The sequence below is a fragment of the Panicum virgatum genome, chromosome 5N, assembly GCF_016808335.1.
Source record: "Panicum virgatum strain AP13 chromosome 5N, P.virgatum_v5, whole genome shotgun sequence".
NCBI classification, from domain to species: domain Eukaryota; kingdom Viridiplantae; phylum Streptophyta; class Magnoliopsida; order Poales; family Poaceae; genus Panicum; species Panicum virgatum.
In genome coordinates this window covers 11,432,046-11,455,767 of record NC_053149.1, presented here as the reverse complement: position 1 = coordinate 11,455,767, position 23,722 = coordinate 11,432,046, and the positions used below count along the sequence as shown (strand labels likewise).

General features: G+C 46.0%; 1 protein-coding gene across 1 annotated transcript in view; it reads left to right on the top strand.

The window, feature by feature from the left end:
• Positions 1–4,632: 4,632 nt before the first annotated feature.
• Positions 4,633–23,722, top strand: part of LOC120674553 (transcription factor bHLH167-like) — a 29,017-nt gene continuing 9,927 nt past the window's right edge. The window contains exons 1-4 of the mRNA XM_039955718.1: positions 4,633–4,684; positions 15,567–15,721; positions 16,170–16,484; positions 16,646–16,738. Of these exons, the coding sequence (XP_039811652.1) occupies positions 4,633–4,684; positions 15,567–15,721; positions 16,170–16,484; positions 16,646–16,738 (615 nt within the window). The remainder of the gene's footprint in view (positions 4,685–15,566; positions 15,722–16,169; positions 16,485–16,645; positions 16,739–23,722) is intronic.

The window sequence follows — 23,722 nt, the reverse complement described above, 5'->3', positions numbered from 1 at the left end:
CCCGCTTCTTGGCCTTGTACTGGAAGCGCTTCTTGAGCGACTCCTTGTCGAAGCGCCCTCCCCGGTCACGACTGCGGTACTTGTGGCGCCGACGCTCCTTGTTGGAGCCTCCCTCGTCGTGGTCGCGGTGGCGTTAGTAGTTGAGGTTGTTGTTCTGGCCACCGCCGGACTTCTTGGGGCAGTCGGCAACGAAGTGGTTCGGATCGCCGCAGTGGTAGCACCCGGGGTTCTTCCTTCTCTGCCTATTGTGGTAGACACGCTGGAACTTGTTGATGAGGAGGCACAAGTCGTCGTCGCCCAGCGTCTCCAACTGCTCATCTGTAACAGAAGGCAAGGAGGCAAGAGAAAAGCCAAGAGCAGAGTTAGCGTTAGAGCTCGATCCACCTGGGCCAGTCACAAGAGCGATCCTCTTGGAAGGAGGGGCACCATTGAGCTTGGCTCGTGTCTGGTTATCCACCTCGGTGGCCTTGAGCTTGCTGAAGAGCTCATTCACGGTCAGAGTCTCATAGCCTACAGACTCAATGATCGTGTTCACCTTGAGATCCCACACAGAGCGGTCAAGTGCGTAGAGCAACTTGAGAACCTTCTCCTGCTCTGTGTAGTCAAGGGCATCAGCAGATCTGTTAGCACTGACTTTGTTCACAATCGATTGAAACCGACTGAACATGTCGCAAATGCTCTCACCCGGGCCCTGTGTGAAGTTCTCATATTCACGCCGGTGAGTCTCGAAAAGCCTAGCCTTAACCTGAGGTGTGCCCTCGTGGTAGTTCTCAAGGCACTTCCAAACCTTGTGGGCTTCCTGAAAACCCTGGACGCATGAGAACTCCGCACGAGAAATGCCAGCGAACAAGGCATTGACAGCCTTGGCGTTAGCCTCGTGCTCGGTCACTTGAAGAGGAGTGGTCCGAACGGCAAGCACCTCGTAAGCCTGGTTCTTGGTTATATCCCAAACCTCGGCTCCTAAGCTCTGCAAGAAAGCCCGCATGCGAATCTTCCAGTAGGCATAGTCCTCGCCGGTAAACACAGGGATCTTACCAAGACTTGCCATGGTCGCCAAGTGGTTTTCGAACCGGTTAGGATAATGAAAACCTTAACCAAGCCCAGTAAGAACTGCATTTTTCACTTGGTGGCGTGGCAGGTCCCTTTGGTCGCACCACTCCCAATGGCGCGACAGAGTAGGCTTGTCGCGCCACCCGGAGTGGCACGACAAGCACAGAATTTGACTGGCGTGGCAGGTCCTTTTGGTCGCACCACTCCTAGTGGCGCTACAGAGTAGGTTTGTAGCACCACACGGAATGGCGCGACAAGCACAGAATTCGGCCAGCTAACTATCTTGCTGCTCTGCCTTGCTGCTCCCTCTCGCTGCTGCTTGCTTCTGCTGCTGGTGCATGCTATTTGAAGCTGACCAAAGTGACTTTGAATTTGAACCATTACTGACCAAATAAGATAAATTCAAACCAACCAATAAAGAAATAGAGAGCCGTAAGCACACAAGCACATAGTCCATTAGAAGCTACAGTAGTCCATTATAAGGATCTTGTCCATCTCAACCTAAAGTGGTCCATGACAAACACAAAGAGTTCAAGACAAGCACAAATAGTTCATGACAAGCACAAATAGGTTCTAGGTAGCATTTTTACAATACATCTAGGAACAAAGTGTCAGTGCTCCTTCATCTACGACATCGTCCACGCTCGGCAGGGCTGAAAGGGTCGGTGGGGCGCCGTTGCCTTCCAGGAGCTGTTGGGAGCACATTCGCGCTACCAACGTCGGTGTGGTCACGAGAACGCCTTTGTCGGTGACGCGGAGGGGAAGCGGCCCCGGAGTCTGGAGGAGCATCCTGAGGTGCCTGCACAAAAATATATAATATGGAGGCATGTTGAAGACCGAAAATGTGTACAAAATCACGTTTTCTTTATAATGATGTAGTATCACCTCTAAGTTAAAACATTTCAATTAGACATGCTTACCTGGCTTGATTCGCCCTGAGTCGGCGTTCCTGGGGGAGCATCAAATAACTGAGACATCCTGAGTACCTGAAAGGTTGGGTCTTCATCTTCTGAGTTGTCCTGGCGGTCGGGCTCTCCACTGGTTTCTGGTGACTGGATGGCTTTCCCCCTAGACACGGCACGTGATGCCGTCCTCGAAGTGGACCGCGAACGACTTTTGGAACCGGAGGGCAAAGGAGTTGTAGCGGTCACATCACCATAGTGAATTGGTGTACGGTTGCTTGAGGTGGGGCCACGTGCACTAGAAGCTCCCGCACCAGGGGCCAGTGGACCAAAGTCCTCGTCAGGGCGAGCCATGCAATTAAGCTTCGCGGCCATCCGCCTGCAACTCCTGCGTACCCTCTGTGTGCAGCCATAAAATGTTAGGCAAATACCGTAAGAAAGCATTACAAAGATGGTGACAGTATAACTAAACATAAATATGGTTACCTCGACAAATGCCCTAAAGTGGCCCCCTCCATTATCTCATTCGCTTGCATGGGCCATTGCCACGCCTGCCTCGTTAGCGAGACGGCCGAGTTGTTGTGCCTGATAAGATTGAGTTAGTCCTAACATAATTGAAATTGTGAGTTTATTTCTAAGGACACAACATTCAGAAAGCGTTGATTACCATGTAGTTCTGTAAAGGGCCCCTCTCGGGCTGCACTCCTCCGCGTGTGATGTGCTTCTATAGGCTCAGTTGACCATGGCGGCTTGATTGAAACTCTAGTGACTGAATGGAACCAACGAAGGTATTCCTTGTAATGGTTGTGCCTATGTGCTGGTCCAAGTTCCGGATCCATCCTTTGCCTCTGGTCCCACTGCACTAGAGGCACTGCGTGTTTGACACGCCAATCATTCTCAGTGTAGCGTTTCTTTCTATCAATTCTGACATATGAGCGTTATGTTAGTGACATTATATCAGCTCAGGTGTCTCAAACTGTGAACGGGTATCATGTGGGCCGATGATTGTGCCTCTGGATCGGATGTCTGAAGAAATTGTGAGTGCAGATCATAGGATCCACGGATTGGCAGACCTCGTTCATCGAAAACGAAACCGGGTACTGTAACGACGACTTTGTTGCCTGTATTTTGTTTGGGTAGGTAGCCGTAGCTTTCTTGAATTCTCTACCTGAGAGGGACAGGAGAAAACTTTCATGATTGAGATCGCGCTTGTCCCTGGGGCATCAAAACTGCCTAACCATCACTACATATAACGCTTTCGCTTTCACTAGCATTTCCAGAACCATATACTAGTAGAATATTGTACTTAGCAGTCCACTTATATATGGAATCACCTATGGTAACATTTTTCCTGTTGGGCGTCTCTTTTGCACCTGTATAAACTAGATGTGTCAATTGGTGATGCTTAGGTGCCCCTCCAACTTTTTTTAGTTCAAAATTTTGTACTATTTTTTCAAATTGAGATCTCATTTTGGAAAATCAGTACAAAATTTTAAACTAAAAAGGATTGGAGGTGCACCTAAGGGTCACCAATTTGCACCCCTAGTATAAACCATCGATTTGGATTACTGCAGGCCGGTGGCTAAAGATCTATATTAAGGTTAATTGTGGTCCACCTGTGGAAATCATACGTTGTGTAGTAGTAGTGAATACATGATGATATATAAGAGTAGAAAAGCAATTGAGATAATGGGTGGAAGATGGAGAACCCAATGCAAGTGCTGAGCTTTGGCCCATATATATTCACTGAAATATATATAAACCTCCTCGAGAACATCATGTTTTCCAATCTCCCGACACAAGAGAGGGTACTAGTTTTGAAGACTTTCCTCTAAAATTTATACACCTTATATCTATATATAGGAGTATTAGCCGTTTTGCATGTACATGCATATCCATGTAAAATTAGCCTTTTAATCTTCGATTGTGTATGCACACAAAATATGAAGTTAGTCTAATAAGTTCAATAGTCCCAACATTAGGGGTGCAAATTGGTGACTCTTAGGTGCACCTCCAACTCTTCTTAATTTAAAGTTTTGTAATAGTTTTCTAAAATGAGATCTAATTTTAAAAAAATAGTACAAAATTTTGAACTGAATAGGATTAGAGGTGCACCCATACCCAACATCCCCTTTTTGCATTGATCACGTCTGGCTCCGCCCCTGTCTCTCAATATATCTACAGTAGTGCCCTGTGCCCCTGTCCATATATAGCCAAGGCTAAAAGATGGAGTACAACACACAGACACACACACATCGTTAATATATTATTCTATAGCGGCTGATTGGCGCAGTTGCTCTCTATAGGCCGGCTATATATATCTGGCTCCTACTTAAGTCCTTATCCGTTCGCACCACCTTTAGTTGAGCTAGCTTAGCTCGGCCACTTGTTCGTCCTCCTCCAATTTTCTGGCAGCTGTGTGTCTACGTCCATGTGTCCCCATGTGTTCGACATGTATGTCACAGCTCATGTTTTATATATGCCTGCAGCCTGCTCCATTATTCTGAACAATGACATGCGCCTCTCTGCATGCATGTGCCAGCCAGTTAAATTTGCCGGCTTTTAATTTTGAGACCAAGTGGCCATTTTCGCCTCTCCTTAGTTCTCATCTCAGTGGTGCCATGGCACAGATCTAGAGCGAGCGAGAGGGGCTGAGCTTGAGAGGGTTTGGAAGGGATCGATGGAGATGGGCGCGAAGAAGGGCAGGAGCAGCAGCGATACTGCAACGGCAGGTAAGAGACACTACTAGGAAACGGGTCATCAGTCCTGGCCAAAGGTAACAGCTGCTGTTGCAGCCGGTACCGATGGTACCCATCGGTACCGGCTGCAACAGAAGCTAGTACTACCATCGGTACCGGCTGCAACAGCAGCTGTTACCTTTGGCCATCGACCGACCTTGTGGAGGGCAATTGGCACCGGGTGGTGGTTCCAACCGGTTCCAATGGGTCACCATAGGAACCGGTCTGAACCACCACCCGGTACCAAATGAAGACTGCGCTAAAGGCACCGGTTTATAGGAATAACCGGTTCCTATGGTAATGAAACGTGGCAGCTGCCAGCAGCTCGGGCCTAAGTCACTGGTTGGTGCCTTGACCCGGTGCTATTGAATTAATTTTAGCACCGGGTCATTGAAATCAACCGGTGCCTTTGGCCCGAGCCTATAAATACACCAGCCCCTACCCCTCTCAAGCTGTCGTGAACTCACTGTTCATGACAGCTGAGTGGGGTGAGGGGAGGCGAATTTTTGCTTTTTAAAAAAAAGTTAGTTATTTTTCTTATTGTAGTTATATACGTTATCAATTTATTTGATTTTTGAATACTATCAAATTATTGTATTTATATGTTTTTTCAATTTATTTGATAAGTGAATAGTATTTATTTATTATAGTTATATGCATTATCAATTATATAAATATATTGTTATAAATTGGTAGTATGAATGAACTATTTGTACAGTACAATGATGTATATAAATGTATTATGGACTCAGATGAGTCGGCAATGGATGTACATGGCCGACCGGCGTTCAAAGGAGTTCATGGATGGCGTGCATGAATTCATAGATGCGGCCGAGAAACACAAGTATGGCGGTTTCGTTCATTGTCCATGCAAATTTTGTAAGAATGAGAAGGATTACTCATCATCAAGAACCATCCATAGTCACTTGTTCAATAGTGGTTTCATGCCGAACTACTATGTTTGGACCAAGCATGGCGAAAGAGGAATTGTGCTGGATAATAATGTAGAAGAAGAGGACAGGATTCCTGACTTTGCAGCCAATTATAATTCCTTTTTCAATGACACTGCAATAGGTGAGCCTGAAGAAGATACTGAAGGATACGTTGTAGAAGATGATCTTGGTCAGATGCTGCGCGAAGCTGAGGAAGGTTGCGAAACAGAAAAGGAATCGAGAGATCTGAAGCGTATGTTGGAGGACTACAGAACATTGTTGTACCCTAATTGCAAACAAGACCAAAAGAAGTTGGGTACCACATTGGAATTATTGCAATGGAAGGCATCAAATGGTTTGTCTGACAAGGGATTCGAGGAGTTGCTGAAACTTATAAAAAACTTACTCCCTGAGGGTAACACATTGCCGGAGACAACATACGAGGCAAAAAAAAGTTGTTTGTCCTTTAGGATTAGAGACACAGAAGATACATGTTTGTCCTAATGATTGCATCCTATATCGAGGTGAGTATGAAAATTTGGATTCATGCCCTGTATGCAATGTATGCCGGTATAAGATCCCTCGAGATGATCTAGGCGATGTTGAGGGGATGCGTGTCAAGAAGAGGGTGCCTGCCAAGGTGATGTGGTATTTTCCTCTAATACCACGTCTGAAACGTTTGTTCATGAACAAAACGAATGCTAAATTGATGCGATGACACAAAGAAGAACGTAAGCAAGACAATATGTTGAGACACCCCGCTGTTGGGTCGCATTGGAGAAAAGTGGACAGAACATTCCCAACATTTGCAAATGATGCGAGGAATATAAGGTTCGGCTTAAGTACGGATGGCATGAATCCTTTCGGTGAGCAGAGCAGTGGCCATAGTACCTAGCATGTGACACTCTGTATATACAATCTTCCTCCCTGGTTGTGTATGAAGCGGAAATTCATTATGATGCCGGTGCTTATCCCCGGCCCGAAGCAACCCGGTAACGATATAGATGTGTATCTGAAACCACTGATTGAGGATCTTCTGTTGTTGTGGAAAGATGAGGGTGTTCGTATGTGGGATGCGCATGCAGAGGATCATTTTAACCTGCGTGCATTACTTTTCGTAACCACCAACGATTGGCCAGCACTAAGTAACCTCTCCGGACAATCCAATAAGGGTTATAGGGCATGCACCCATTGTTTAGAAGAAACCGACAGCATGTACCTCAAGCACTGTAGGAAGATCGTGTATATGGGTCATCGTCGATTTCTTCCGATCAAGCACCCATTAAGGAGGAGACATGCTCACTACGATGGAAAGGCAGATCATCGTACCAAGCCTAGGCACCGTTGTGGGAAAATAGTGTTTGAAATGGTCAAAGATATAAAAGTAGTATTCGGAAAAGGACCCAACAACAGATCAGTGCAGAGTGATGATGGACGTGCACCTATGTGGAAGAAGAAGAGTATTTTTTGGGAGTTACCTTATTGGGAAGTCTTAGACGTCCGCCACGCAATTGATGTGATGCACCTAACAAAAAATCTTTGTGTGAACCTTCTAGGCTTCCTTGGTGTCTACGGTAAGCCAAAGGATACATTGGAAGCGCAGCAAGATCTTCAACGTATGAAATAACGGGCCGCCCTACATCCAGAAAAAAGGGATAAAGGACGTCATTATCTAGGTCCTGTGTGCAACACTCTTAGTAAGGAAGAGAAGCAAAGTATGTTCGACTATTTGAACAGTATCAAGGTCCCATCAGGCTACTCTTCGAATATAAAGAGGCTATTGAACTTGAAAGACAAGAAATCGCACACGTAAAGTCCCATGACTGTCACGTGTTGATGACGCAATTGATTCCAGTTGCACTTAGAGGTATTCTACCAGCTAATATTCGAGCAACAATCATAAAGCTATGCGCATTTCTCAACACAATTTCTCAGAAGGCAATCGATCCATCGAGTTTAAGCAGGCTACAAGAGGATGTTGTCCAAAGTTTAGTCAGTCTTGAAATGATATTTCCTCCATTATTCTTCAATATTATGACGCATCTTCTAGTTCACCTGGTCAAAGAGATTGGTATTCTCGGTCATGTTTTCCTTCATAATATGTTCCCTTTTGAACGATACTTTGCAGTCCTAAAGAAATACGTTCGTAATCGGGCTCGTCCAGAAGGAAGCATTGCGAAGGGTTACGTCACATAGGAGGTCATTGAATTTTGTGTTGACTATGTGGAAGAACTCTGCCCAATTGGGATTCCAGTATCATGTCATGAGGGGGGGCTGATTGGAAAGGGCACACTTGGAAGAAAATCAGTAAATGCCACAGATCATGCCACGTTGAGCAAAGCACATCTCACAGTTCTGCAACAATCAACCTTGGTGGCTCCATACATGGAGGAGCACATGCAAATTGTGCGAAGCATATACCCTTTGAATTCTGAGACATGGATTACAAAACATCATAACGATACATTTGCCACCTGGTTGCAGAAGGAAGTCATGGCCAACGATCAAATTCATGAGCAGCTAGCTTGGCTGGCCAGGGGTCCGGCAAATTCAATCCTGATGTACCAAGGATATGAAATTAATGGTTACACATTTTATACAAGAGCCCAAGATAACAAGAGCACCAATCAAAATAGTGGTGTCCGTATAGATGCCACCGACTCTAGTGGCCAAACAAACTCATATTTTGGTTACATTGAAGAGATATGGGAACTCGACTATGGGCCGTTGAAGATACCTTTATTTCGTTGTCAATGGGTTAAACTCACAGGAAAAGGTGTCGATATCGACGAGTACGGAATGACAACGGTAGACTTCAAAGAGCTTGGCTATCGAGACGAACCATTCGTCCTAGCTAAAGATGTCACTCAAGTTTTCTATGTGCAGGACATGTCTAGCAAAACAGAAAGGACAGGTCCAGGAATAAATCAAGTTTTGTAGGTGCCAGAGATGAGGCAAAGCGTCATATTATTCTGGCAGGAAAAAGAAAAATTGTGGGAGTCGACGATGTCACAGATGAAGAAGAATACAATAAGGTTGAAGATATGACTCCGTTCGTAGTGGAGGTTGACACAAGTATTCTTTTAGCCGAAGAGGAGGCTCCGTACGCTCGTCATGATCATAATGAAGGGACGATTGTAAAGCGAACCATCGTTAATATTCCCTTAGTTGAATGATTATGTGTTGTAATATTTTCCGTGAACATTATCAGATTTATTATGCAATGACCTGATTTATTAGTCAATAATTAGATTTAATATGCATTTAAATGATCTATTATGCAATTATAAAATTTATTAGGCACTTTAATGATTTATTATGCAATTACCCGATTTATTATGCACTTTAATGATTTATTATGCAATTACCCGATTTATTATACACTTTAATGATTTATTATGCAATTACCCAATTTATTATACACTTTAATGATTTATTATGCAATTATCCGATTTATTAGGCACATTAATGATTTATTATGCACTTTAATTATTTATTATGCAATTACATAATTTATTATGCAATTATTAGATATATTAGGCATTTAAATGATTTATTATGCAATTATCTGATTTATAATGCAATTAAAATGATTTATTATGCAATTAAATGATTTACTATTCAATTATTTGATTTTGAACCGGTACCAAAGCGAGAGAAAAAACGGGCGCGAGGGAGTCGAACCCGGGCCTGGGCGATAAGAATAGTTAGGGTTACCACTGCGTTACACGGTGTTATCGATCTCACTGGCGACAAAAGGCTTAAAGTACAAATATTTCAGAAGCCTTAGGCACCGGTTTTTTTATTTCTAACCGGTGCCTTAGTCACTTTTCAATTCCCGCCCGTTGTAGGCTTAAGGTACCGGGTGGACTTATCACCCGGTGTCTATGGGTTAGCTTAGGTACCGGGTGAGTACAAACCGGTGCCTTAGGCCCTATTAGGCACCGGTTGGACTTACCAACCGGTACCTAAGGCCTTTGGGATATATAGTTCCTGCCTTGTTTCTTTCTTCCTCACTTGTTCCTTCCACTGCCGGCCCTCTCAACGCCCGATCGTCCTCCGCCGCCGCCCGGTCGTCCACCGCCGCCGCCTCGACGCCTGGACCTCTCTCCACCGCGACGCCGCCGCCTGGACGCCTGGCCACCCCCGCCCGACCCGTCTTGGTGCGCCAGCGCCGCCTCCGCTTGGACGCAGGCGCCCCCTAGCCTTCGCGCCACCAACTCGGTCTGGCTCTCCCCGGCCGCCACGACAGGTACACCCCCTCTCCTCTCCATTCCACCCCAATCCGAGCCCCCACTCTCCTCCCTGCGCCCTGGAACGCCGCCCGCCATCGCCATTGCCACCGCCGAGCACCACCCCGCCGCGGAGCACCCATCCCCGGTCACCCCCAGACCACGACAACCCCCTATCAAGCTTCGCCTTCCCTCCCTCAAGCTCACACACCGCTTTTCCCCATGCAGGTCGCTCAGAGCTCGCTGGGAATGCCGCTCGCCGCCGCCACGAACGCCGCCGTCGAGACCCGTGCGGTGAACTCCTTCATCCGCGCCGAATCTGTGCAAGACGACCCCCCAAAGAGCTTCACAAGGTCGAGGCAAACCTCCCCGGCACACTCTCCGCCCGAGCCCGTCACCGGAGCGCGCACGCCGGCGAGCGCCTCCACGCAGAGCCGCCATCGCCCTTGCGCTCGCAGCCTAGAGCCTCGCCGTGCCTCGCTAACGCCTCAGGTGGATCACGCATGGCGTGATGACCCTCCTAGACTCAAAAACGAGTTAAATCGAGCCCCGGAGCACCAGATTAGGCCAAGTCCAGTGAGCCCCCGCGCAGCGCCGCCGCCCCGTGCCGTCCGATCCCGAGTAGACGCGTAAGATTAGAAGCGCGTAGCCCTTTGATCCGAGCCACCAGATCTGGATCCGACGGCCAAGATCCACGCATACCCCTTCAGCCTGACAGTTTTGCTAAAGAGACCCTGAGCTTTTTAGAAATCAACCCGCCGTCCTGGTTAGTTCAAAAATAATTCCAGTTTGACCCTGCGTTTTTCTCTTTTAGAACCCGCGGTCCAGACCAGCTGTTTTTGTGCGCTAGCCCCTGTATCTAACCGTTAATTACATTTAGGCCCTTGGTTTTTGCAGAAAACCCCCCAGAAACTCTGTTTTTCTAACAGTTAAGCCCCTAGATCTTGTTTTTAGCCTAGTTTTCGCGTTCTAGCACCGTTTTAGGTGTTCTTTATGTCCACGCGATCGTTGTAACGCATAGAACAGTTCTAGCTCCATTGTAAGATCGAGCTCGCAAACTCGTGCTAACATGCAAACACACGCTCGGTCTCTCGCTCACTCACTTACTAACACACACACACACACTCACTCACACTTGTACACACTCACTCACTCACACTCACTCACACACACACTCACACACACTCACTCACACTCACACACACACACACACACACTCTCTCTCTCTCTCTCTCTCCCTCTAACACACACACACACACTGTCTAATACACTCTAACACACACACACTCTCTCTCTCTAACACACTCTAACACAATTGTATAAAGTATCAACCCTCGAGACACACACACACACTCACACTAACACACACACACACACTGACTCACACACACACTCACTAACTCTCTCTCTCTTTCTCTGTCCCTCTAACATACACACACACTCTCTCTCAAACACGCATATTCGTTCAAAGAATTGAATTCTCCTGCTTCATTTAAGGATGGACACATACTCTAACACATTTTTACGATTTCAGTTAAGGATGGACCCCTTCGGTGATGAGCAGGCCACCGGGCAATACATGTTGGATGCAATAAACGAAGATACGAGGGCCAACACCACCCAGCCAATCGCTAAAGAAGATGCTCGGACAGCTGATTCGTTCCTGAATATATCTGGAGATGCCGATGAAGAAGATGATGACTTTGCGCCGCCGCCCAATCAACAGCAGCATGTTCCAGTACGAATCTTAAAACTATATGCATGGTGACTTCGGTAGATTAGTTTTGTGATTAACATATCTTTTCTGTAATTTAGTCGACCTCCGCATCAACTTCGTTGAGCCAGTCAAAAGGGAGACGCCGGCCAACCAAGAAAATGGAGGGAAGACAGGTCATCACAGAAGTGGATGCAGAGGGCTGTCCAAGTGCTCCAGAGGATGCTAGCACAAAATTTGTCAACCAATGTGGGGTTATTATTCGGGCAAGAATTCCGATCACCACAAGACTATGGAAAATGACCAAACCCGAAGAACAGCAATACGTCGTGCCTGCACATCAGAAGGAAATGCTATGGGCAGAACTCAAGGATATATTCACTCTTTCTGAAGGAGTTGACCAAGAACGTGTGAAGAAATGTGCCTTGAGAAAGATGGCCCTTGCCTTTGCAACTTTCAAGAAGAAATTGTAAACCAATTACATCAAGAAGGATAAGGAGCCGAACTGGGACGATCTTCCTCAGGTTTAACCATACTGGGAGGAGTTCAAACAATACAAACTATCAGAGGAAGCCCAAAAAAAATCTAAACAAGCCAAGGTGAATGCAGCACATAAGAAGTACAGCCACCACCTTGGGGCTGCCGTGTACAAGAAGTCAGTTAAAAAATGGCAGAAGATGGAGCAGGACCTTATGGATAGAGGCATCAGGCCGACGACTTGGGATTGGCCGGATAGATCCAAGTGGTGGTTATTTGCTAATGGCATGACACTAAACCAGTTGGATGGAAGTTTGGTCGTGCCCGAGCATATTCAATAAGTGTCCCACGATCTAGTCGCTGCAATAGATGAGACTCAACAAGGAACATTCCATCCTCAAAGGGAGAATGATGAGCTGACAAGGGCATTAAAGAATCCGGAACACCCTGGACGAGCCCGCGGCATCGGCGTGGTCCCATGGAAAGTTTCTTGGGCCGGAGATCCCTCTTACAAGACTCACCGAAAGAGCAGAGCCGAACAGGAAGAGAAACTTCGTGCCATAGAAGAAAAGATGAACAAGAAGGTTGCGTCCTTGGAATCTCAAATGGACGCTAGGGTCAATGAGGCGGTGCAGCTAGCTCTGAGCCAAAGGGGCACTGCTGGGTTGCACCCGGATGTTGTGATAAGCCCGGCCTCTCAGCGACGCAGCAGCTGTGCATCCACAGCGGCGCCTGACGTACAAACGGAAAAGCAACCCCAGATTGAGCCAACGGCGGTAGATGACCAGAGGTTTCCAGTGGATGATGTCACCATGCCGACACCGTGCGAGCTTCATGTACGAGCAAGAAATATATCCATTCATGTTGCATACGGGTTAGCCCTGCCCCTGAATCCTTCTACTACAATTCATGGAAGGCCGATACCCCCTGGCTACACCTCCGTCACAGTCGAGCAGGTAGTTAGAAACAATGAGGATCTTGAGCTCGACTTCGTTGGAGGGGATGGAGAGGAGACATTGGGAGACGCACTGCACGGGGTCGTTCTATGGCGCAAGGCCGACATCAAACTTACTGCAAGCACAACGGCTCCCATGTAGACTGATCGCCCGTCTCCGCGGCCAACCTCACCGCCGTCCCCACTGCCACCTCCTTCACCACCGTCTCTGCCGGCGCAAAGGGACACGAGTTCTCCAACTCCTCCTGCACCAGAAAAGGGAAAGAAAAAGACAGCATCCCTCCCAGCAGCTGGACCCTCAAAGAAGAAGCAGAAAACGGTCAAAAGACAATTAACCTATGAGAAAACCGCTGAGGAGTTGGAAGAGGAGACTGCTCGATATATAAAAGAACAATTGAAGCCTAAAGTCCCCCCACCGAGGGAAAAGGTACCTCTAGAACTAGGGAAAAATCTTCTCGCAAACCTAGACAACCCACCAAAATCGAAAAGCTTACCCTCGGACTATGATCGTACTCTGACAAAGGCACACAAGGTGAGAAATCTGAAGAAAAAATGTGGCAAGACCATTCCTCAGCTTGGCACACAACAAAAAGAACTCGAGCCCCTCCGGGTGCCAGGGTTGCCACTCCTACACCCGACGGACGTACAACTCCAGGCGGACCTACAGGCCGCAATATTTCTTTCTAAAACTGGATTAATGCTAGAGGAGGCAACGGGGAATGTGGAGGCAAAAATCCCTATCGCTCGCACTATTACTCCATTCCAGCATGGAAAACCTTTTGTCACTGAGGAAGAGAAGAAAAGTCTAGGCACGCAGATGTTCAATTTGCATAGATGGTACCTGCGAATGGCGAAAGACGAAGGGAAAATGTTTGGAGTCAAGTATCGTGACCATGATTTCTTCCGCGGGGAGGACGACTTCTGGGTGTACTTCCAAAATTTATATCACATTTACCATCGACAAACCCTCGACGCCTCTATCATCGCCATTTGGGTTTTGTAAGTATCACTTACCTCTACATTAATACTTTTTGTTAACAAGAACATAATTATATGTGTGCATTATAAAATTTCTATTGCATCGTTTAGACAGGAGACCAAAAGAAGCCGAAAACATGGATGGCACCATCAGATCGGCTTCTTGTCTCCTTTGCTAGTCAACCAGAAATTGATCAACGAAAGTTACAAGGAAACGTGCCAAAACATGTACGATTCGTTGACTAGGCAAAGTTACAAATCCTATATATTCATACCATACAACTTTAGGTAAGCCTTGGTCGACTCAATCCTCTGTTATATTACTAAATAAATACTAAGTTGTCTAATACATTTATGTATATATCCTATCTATATCTGCAGTTATCATTGGATTTTACTCATACTTTCCGTAGAGAGCGGCAATCTTATAGTCTTTGACTCAATGAGAAATCCAATGTCAGCAATCCAACATATCATAGACCCCTTGAACAGGTAAGTTCAGTTTGCACAATCAAATCCTTTTTCTGTTAATAACAATTCCTGAATATCAAACTTAACTTTGAGCGCAGGATTTGGAAAAAAATTGTGAAAAATAATAAAGGACGTGGTCAATGGAGGCCCGAACTGAACGTTAACTTGGATTATCCGGTATGTTCATTCATAAAGATTTGTCTAGTTAAGTATATAATCCCAAATTGTTCTATAAATTGAGTAATTTATTTGTTTCTCCTTAAGTGTGCGAGACAACAACAAGAAACTGATTGGTGCGGGTACTACGTATGCGACTACTTGCGCATCATGACTCCATGCGAGAAGGCTACTGATGAAGAAACGAGAGTACGTCCAAACCGTTCACTAGTATATTTTCATAATTGTACTAACGCACATAATGTTAATCCTTTTTTCCTAAATGATAGATGTCTCAAATGGGGGATGAATGTTACTCTACTGATTGGATCAACGCCGTGTGCGACCAGCTCGCCGGATTCATTTTGAACGAGATCTTGGATCCTAGAGGCGAGTTCTACCACGACGGTCACATCTATAGAGGACTTCCGTCGACCTCCTGAGGGGACTAGTAGTTGGACTGCTAACATGACTTGTACATTTGTAAATATTTTTAAACATTATGCCTTGATGTTTGTAAATTTGTAAATATATTAGTTCATCTGATTAGTTTAATTATATGCTCGCATTTCACTTTTAGTTAGTTTCAAATATTCTCTGAAAACGAACACGAACGACCAATGAACGTATAGTACTGTAGAGCTTGAGTGCATTTAGCAATTATAAAAGAATAAACAGTAATAAATATAACAAACAAAACTGAATTTGGGAAAAAAAAGGGAAAAGGTCATTGGTTCCGGTTGGAAATACCAACCGGTACCAAAGGGGCTGCCACCTTACGTCCGCTTGGCTGCCTCTTTGGTACCGGCTGGTATTTCCAATCGGTACCAATGGAAGCCTAAGGCACCGGTTGAAAAACCCGGTGTCTTAAGTCGAGGCCATTGGTCGCGGTTGCGGGGCACCGGTTGGGAAACCGGTGCCTTTAGCCCTTCTCAGCTGGTGCCCAAGGCCTGTTTTCTAGTAGTGAGAAGCAGCACGCGGAGCAACAACAGCGGCAGCAGCGGCACAACGACACCGGCGGTGGAGAGGAAGGAGATGGAGAGGAAGAGGCGGCAGCAAATGAAGAGCCTCTGCGACAAGCTCGCCTCCCTCATCCCCAAAGAAGATTGCTCCAGGGTGAATGTGGTGATGGTCACCACTGACGACGACTAATGGCGACTTTATTCTGACCAGGATTTTTCTGTTCATCAGTTTTACTATTCATATTGAAGTGTAACTGTATATAAGTTCGCTCGTTTTAAGTAATTGGTCAATGCTAAGTGGTTTTTACTAGAATTGTTGTTTGTTGAGCTTGTTGAGAGACCTGTTTCTGAGTCCAGTTACACACATCAGTACTTCTCTCGCCACATGAAATGCTATTATTGGAAGCTGTTCTTGCAACCGACAAATTTGTTTTCTAGCTAGACATGCATGTCGTGTAGCACTATTTTCCTTTCTATTGTGTTGTGCTTTTGGTCCGCAAAAAAATATTTACAATAATACGTTTCAGTTTAGAAGATTGAGACAGCCTGCATATAGATAGCGCTATTGATTGTGTGCGTGTATGATAAATTGATAACTACAGGACGCTATGACTCAGCTGGGTAGCTTGGACGTAGCGGCGGCGTACATCAAGAAGCTCAAGGAAAGGGTAGACGAGCTGCAGCAGAAGAGGAGCTCTGCGCAGCTCATGGCCGCTGGCACCAGCGGAGGAGGAGGAGGTAGCGTCGCCTCAACATCGATGGCGACGGCGGCAGCGAGTGGCGGCGCGAGGTCGGAAGAAGACGCCGCCGAGGAGGCCGCGGAGGCACCGGTGGTGGAGGTTGTGCACCACCATGACGGGTCGAGCCTGGACGTGGTGCTCATCAGCAGCGTGGAGCGGCCGTTCAAGCTGCACGAGGTGGTCAGGGGCGGAGCCAGGATGGCATTTTTTTCATTGTTAGAGGGGGCCAACCATACAAATTTATATAAAAATTTAATCAAAATTTAAATTTACAATGGAAATTTGGGGATGATAGGGGGGCCAGGCCCCTGCCCGCCCCCCTGTCTCCGCCCCTGGAGGTGGTCACAGTGATGGAGGAAGAAGGCGCCGAGATCATCAACGCCAACCTCTCCGTCGCCAGCCGCAAAATCTTTCACACCATCCACTGCCGGGTACGCGATAACACTACTACAAAAATGTTGATTTGTCCCGGTTGGGAAACCCCTGTTGTCCCGGTTTCCCAACCGGGAACGCCAGTCCGGGACAAAAGGGGTGCCTTTTTGTCCCGGGTCTGGCAACCGGGACAAAAGAGAACCTTTTGTCCCGGTTGGTAACACCAACCGGGAGAAAAGGTGCTGCCAGCGCCCACGTGGCTGGCGCACCATTTTGTCCCGGTTGGTGTTACCAACCAGGACAAAAGGTCCCTTTTTTCATGTTTTCCTTTTCTCAATTCTTTTTCTATTTTAATTATAATTTTGCATTTCAATTAAACTTATGTATTGGAATTCAGTGTGTATGATCTCCACTAATATATACATATATATAGTTACTTATATAATATTTGTCCTAAATAGTTTTCATATATAAATTAATTCACTTATATATATATGTATACACATATCTATACATGTGAATTCCTTTACATATGAAAATGTCTAGGACCAATATTATATAAATATATGTATACACATATATATTATTGGAGTGCTTATATATAATACATACATACTCCATCAAATTTGCATAGGTATATTCGTTCTTAATTACATAGGTATATTCGTTCTTAATTACAAAGTAGAATTCGCCTTTTGGAAATTTAAAACATACATACATACTCATAAATAGAAATTTAATACATAGACACACATATATATTTACATAGGTATATTCATTCTTAATTACATATATACGCGTATATTGTCATATTTGCTGTGATTGTCAATATTAGATATTCCATCATAGTAGAATTCGCCTTTTGGATCGAGGACTTGCTCAACAATAAATCCGGAGAATTGTTCTTGAATCGCCATAATCTTTTCCTCCGGTATGAGTTTATCGCGCATCTCCCCGACCTATGGAAAAAGGGGATAATTAATTTCGACTAATTAAAATACGAGTTCAAATATTAACAAGTTTTTTACTTACTTCCTCCTCCCAATCTGTCCAGCCCTTTGGAGGACCTACCAGACCATGGATGTTCTCGCATACATAGTATGCGCACAATACAGTGCCTGGTTTCTGCCTCATACACTTTAAGAGAGAAGAAATTATCAGGTATTTACATGAATATATAATAAAACAAATGAATCGTGCAACGAATCATCCAAGTGCGTACCGGAAATTCTGTCTTGATCTTCAATTCCTTGTCAAATTTGCCTGGATGATTTTTAGCGAATTCTTTCCAAACCCTGGGCATGATTAGAACAATTATAGTTAAGTAATAAAGTGATTCAAATTATCGGTCATCGATAGAGTAGTGGTAGAATTACTTTTTCATCATGTTAAGAAGATTTTCGTATTGTTCTGGAGGTCTCCTCAATGAGTCCATAACCACGAGTAGGCTCTTCTCGGGAATTATGACAATTAGGACAAAGTGTTCACTGCAAGATTATACGGAGGCAGTTCTTGGTAGTTAAGGTTTAAACAATTCGATTACAGAATAGAAAGAGTTAGACGGAAGGAATCACTCACGCAAAGTTGTAAGGAAACAATATCATTTGCTTGTTGTGATGAACGCTTATGTACTTAAACATGTTTTGGAATATCTCATCGGAATTGTCACGTAGAAGCCTCCAATTACAAGTAATTGGGTCGATGAAGCCGAGGTGAGAGTATCCCTTCCTTATGCAAGTATGTATCTCCATTCTACATGATACCGAATAAATCAAGAGATCAGTATATTGAGATCATGCAAAACAATACGTAAGGAGAGTAAAATACTTACAGAACCCACAAGCCGACCATAGAGATGTCGAGGGCCTCCTGATGGAATAGTTGGTAAATTTCTTCCCAGTTTATCCATATAATGGCCTCCCCCCGTAAGAAATCGTCATCTTTAATCTTTGCGCCCTGCATGAAGATGCAATCGGCCATCGCACGCATGTAGTGCTGGTGCAGCTTATACATTTGTGTTGGAAGCACAGACACTACTTCGGGGGGTACAAGAGTTTTGCCGATCTCAAACGTCCATTTGACGACCACATCGGCCTTTGGAATATCTTCTCGCCCTGCAATCTGAGCCGCCGTCAGGTTTGATTCTTTCAAAAATGTAACAAAGTCTTGTTATTGCGTCGTCTGTCCCACTACGATAGGCTCTATTGATTGTTTCTTTTGGGCTCCGAGCTGTGGAACGTCGGACGACGACGACTTTGATTGTCTCTTCTTTTTCTCAGTAGTTTTGATAATTGTGCGTTCGTAGTCTTTTTCTCTTATTTGCTTCGCACATTTCCTTAAAAAATTTCAACTCATTCGGATTTATCACTTTCTCGGGCTCCGGCTTCGGCTTCGGCTTGAAGTGCTCTTTAACTCTTTCTTGAGTTATCCGATCGCATTCTTCATGGCTCATGTCCCAGGGTTTAATAGGAGCCTCCTTGGTTTTCTTCTCCTTTTCCTTCTTCTTTGGAGGCTCCTTAGCCGGTGCAGCTACCTTCTTTGCCGGCGGCCGTTTTTGCTTCTTTGCCGGTGGGGGGGGGGGTGACCATGGAGGCGATGGTGACGCTTGAGTGTTCATCAGTGCATGAGATGATGGTGATGGAGAATGTGCCGGTGAACCTGGCCGAGACAGTGCTGCCCTTGGGGAGTTTTGCGGAGATGCCGGTCTTGGAGAGGCATGCTGAGGTGCCGGTCTTGGTGTTTGATCATCCGACTTTAGGACAATGTAGCGCTTATCCCATAGGATGTAGCCATGAATGGCTTCTGCTAGTGTCCTCTCCCCATCGCCTCCAGGAATATCAAGCTCGAGCGTCTCCCAACCCTGGCACACCTACTCCACGCCAACTCTTGTGTATCTAGGCTGAATTTGCTGCCCGTGGTAAACGTCGCCTGGTTGGGTTGGCATGGCGGTACCGTACGCAACAGTGAACATTAAGTTCTTAACGGCAGTCTGCAGGTCACAAGATGTCCGCTGGGTGATCTCATCCACTGGAAATCGCTGCGGGGCCGACGCTTCAAATGCGGCCTGGATCCCCGTTGGCTCGGCGACGGCGACGTCTGTGGAAGCGCAACTGCTTTTCCGCTGAGACAGGTGATCGGCTGCGACATTAGGCTCTAGAGGCACCGTTTGCGCTTGCTGTTGCTGGCTCATTGCTACGGCCACTTGGCGTTGAACCTCTTCCTCCAGTCTTTGATCGTGTGACATGAGCCATTCCTCTAGCCTTCGCAAGTGCTCCCGCTCACAATTCTTTCTTCTTTGTCGGCTTCTATATGAATTAATGTAATCCCTGAACCCATACTTCCACGGAACCACGCCTTTGCCTCTTGTGCGGCCCGGATGCTCTGGATTCCCAAGGGCGTAAGTTAGCTCGTCCCTCTCTCTATCCGGCTGGAATGTTCCCTCGGCCGCTGCTTGTATGGCCTCCTGTAGTCTCTGGACTGCTCCCTGGATGTTTGGCCCATAGATGAAGTCACCAGTCAATGGGTCCAAGCTTCCCCCGTGACCATAAAACCAGGTCCTTGACCTTTCAGGCCAGTTCATGGTCGCAGGTTGGATGCCTCTGTCAAGCAGATCCTGCTCCATCTTCTCCCATTTGGGTACTGCAAGCTTGTAGCCTCCTTGGCCTAGAGTGTGATGGTACACTTTCTTCGAGGCATTGTCTTTGGCCTTCTGCACCTTCTGAAGCCCAAGCTCTAAAGACTTGTATTCCACAAATGCATCCCAGTGACCCCTGAGCTTTTCGAGCTCGCCGGTAAATACGGGTGTGGTCCCGGTCTTGATATATTTCTTCGTCAAAATTTTCTTGAATGATCGCAGCTGTTCGGCCATCTTACTCAGGGTCCAACGCTTGCAGATCTCTTCGGATTCAGCTGGAACCGTGAAGTTTTTCTTAAGCTCCCGCCAGCACCATTCTTTTTCACTTTCGGGTACCGCATCCCGTTCCTCGCTTGGATTGGAAGCTTTCCAGAGCCTGAAGCTGATCGGGATGTGGTCCCTGACAATACATCCGGATTGTCTTATGAATTTTTTGGTGGCAGCTTCTGGAGCGATCGGTTCGCCATCTGGACTAACTTTCGTTATAATGAACCGCCCTTCCAGTTTTTTTGTTGGGCCTCGCTTCGCCTTTTTCTGCTGCGATGATGATCCAAACGGCTATAAAAAAACATTCATAGTATTCATATAGATTCAGATGAAAATATGATTGTCACTACAAATAAGTATAGTTGTGATATGTACATTAGCACTTTGTTCAGCAGCAGCGTCATCCTGAGTAGATGGTGCCTCAATTCCATCACCGGACATATTCAAATATATGTCGGTATTGCTACCATCATTAGCTTGTTCAGCGACATCTCCTTGACCTTCGCCAATCATATTCAACAGGAACTGTTCGTCTTCCGCGTCTGTGTGTCGCGGGTCCATCGTAACTAAAATATGAATACAAATAAAACCCTTTAAAAAATTCAAGAAATATAAAAGAAATATTCTATCGATAATTTCACTAAGTACCGATCGATGGATGAGGTCGAGTAATATTCTCTAAGTAATTCAAGAAATAAACTTGAAATCATCTATATATGAAATATTCTAGACGGTTTTTTCACTAAGTAACGATCGATGGATGAAGTCAAGAAATATTCTCTAAGTAATTCAAGAAATATACATGAAATATTTAAAAGAAATTTAAACTCACTTTGCACATACAGACATACATACACATTCATACATTTAAAAATTTGTAAATATACCTTTATTTACACAACAAATTATGATTTCACTCTAAACAACAAATTATGATTTCACTCTAGTTGTTTATAGGCTCCGGTAAAAATTATGCACACGTACAGCAAGGGCGCGCACAGGCGAAGGCGGGGCGAGCCGGAGGACGCGGGGCTCTGGACGTGAGGTCGGCGGCGCTCGGGGACGTTGGGCTCGCGCGGCGGGGTCCGGGCTGGGATGGCGGACGCTAGGAGTTCTCTGCAAATTTTTACAGGGGTAAAGAGGTCATTTCTCCATCATGGATATTTTTCCTCCATAGATCTTACTCTAACAAATCTAACAAAATTTATTTCATATTTTTCCCATTTTCCTTTGATTTTATACGGATTTTACAAGCTTCAGCCAAAATCAATCAACAAATAAAGAAAAATCTCCCCCTACTCCCTCCACTGACCAGCGGGCCCCGCTGGTCAGTGGGAGGGGCGTCTTCCCCGCCCAGCCACGCACACCGCAGCGGCGGTGGCGTGCCAGGCGCAGGGGAGAAGGGACCCGCGGCGGCGGATGGCTGGCACCGGCCCGGCGGGGCCCGCGCGCGCCGAGGCGGCGGGGTGGACGGCGACGGCGTGCCCTAGCGGCGGCGCAAAGCAGGGGAGGCGCGGCGCGGCTGTCCCGGCGGCAGTGGGGCCAGGCGGCGGCGGCGCGAAGCGGTGCGAGCACCAGTACGGGCGTGCGGCTCCGGTGCTCGCGCTAGCGTGGCAGGGGCGGCGCGAGCAGGACACGCAGCGTGCGGCGGCGAACAGCTCGGCCAGCCGCGGCTTACCGGTGAGTGGCCTGGCGGGGTCGTCGTCCAAGGCGGCCGGGGCGTGGAGGCGGCGGAGCTCGGGCGGCACTCGGGGACGGCGGCGGAGCATGGGGCGCGATGGGCGAGATGACGGCGGCGCGGAGCAGATCAGGACGACGGCGGCGAGGAGGATCGGTGGCGCAGAGATGGCTAAGTGTTGGAAAAGGGGGAGAGGGGAAGAAATATATGGGGTGGGGGGCTTTTGTCCCGGGTGGAGCCACGACCCGGGACAAAAGGCCCTTTTGTCCCGGGTGGTGGCTTCACCCGGGACAAAATGGTGGGGTCTTTTGTCCCGGGTGGAGCCACCACCCGGGACAAAAGGGCCTTTTGTCCCGGGTCGTGGCTCCACCCGGGACAAAAGGTATTTTTGGCGGGCCGGGAAAATTCCCAGCCCGCGGCCCACCTTTAGTCCCGGGTGGATCTACCACCCGGGACAAAAGGGGCCCGTTTTCCCTCGTTCCTGCCTAATCTTATGTTTGTTTTTGTTTTTTTTACTTCTCTTTTAAAATTGGCTTTCATTTGTTAATTCATTTAATAAAATTATGATTCCAAAAATTATGGAACAAAATTTCTTATCTCTATATAAACTTGATACACGCAACAAAAATAATTAATTTTCATTCAAGTGATTGGGTCAATGAAATATCTAACTTTTTTGAAATCATATTTGTTATTTTGACCATGCAAAAATATATTAGGTGAACAAATTTTTTCAAACTGTTGTTTTTCGACAGAAAGTGGATTCTATCACGATATTAACGTTTAAAAAGTGAATTTTAGAGAAAATTAAGCAATTTCATGATATTAATGAGTAGTGTGTGAGTTTGAGAGATAGTTTGTGTTAGTGAGATTGTGTGTGTTAGTGAGAGAGTATAGTGTGTTAATGTGAATGTAATTTCATGAAATAAATAAAATTAGTTGAGTAATCCATTATTAAATGAAAATTATAATTGAGTCTGGTAATTAAGTGAAAAATATATAAAATAATATATATAACACATAAAGTATAATTGTACAGTACATCTATAATAAAAGTATTCGAATTACGATTATGTTTTTATACAATAATATAAAATGATTCAAGTACATGAAGGATTAGCGGTAACAGACTTTCTCTTCACAAATGTCCCTTGATTATGATCACGGCGCAAGTATGGAGCATCATTGGCTAGCAGGATGCATGGATCAGCATTTACTTCGAAAGGTGGAATGGCAACAAAATTATTATATTCTTCTGACAAGTCTGTCTTGTCCTCCACTCCAACGATGTTTCCCTTTTCTGATAGAACTATGTGTCGCTTAGGCTCATCCTTTTGCTTGTTTATCCCCTTCTTTGGCTTGCTGGACATGTCCTTAATGTAGAAAACCTGAGCGACATCCTGGACTAGGACAAATGGCTCGTCTCTATACCCAAGATTGTTGAGACCAACTATTGTCATCCCA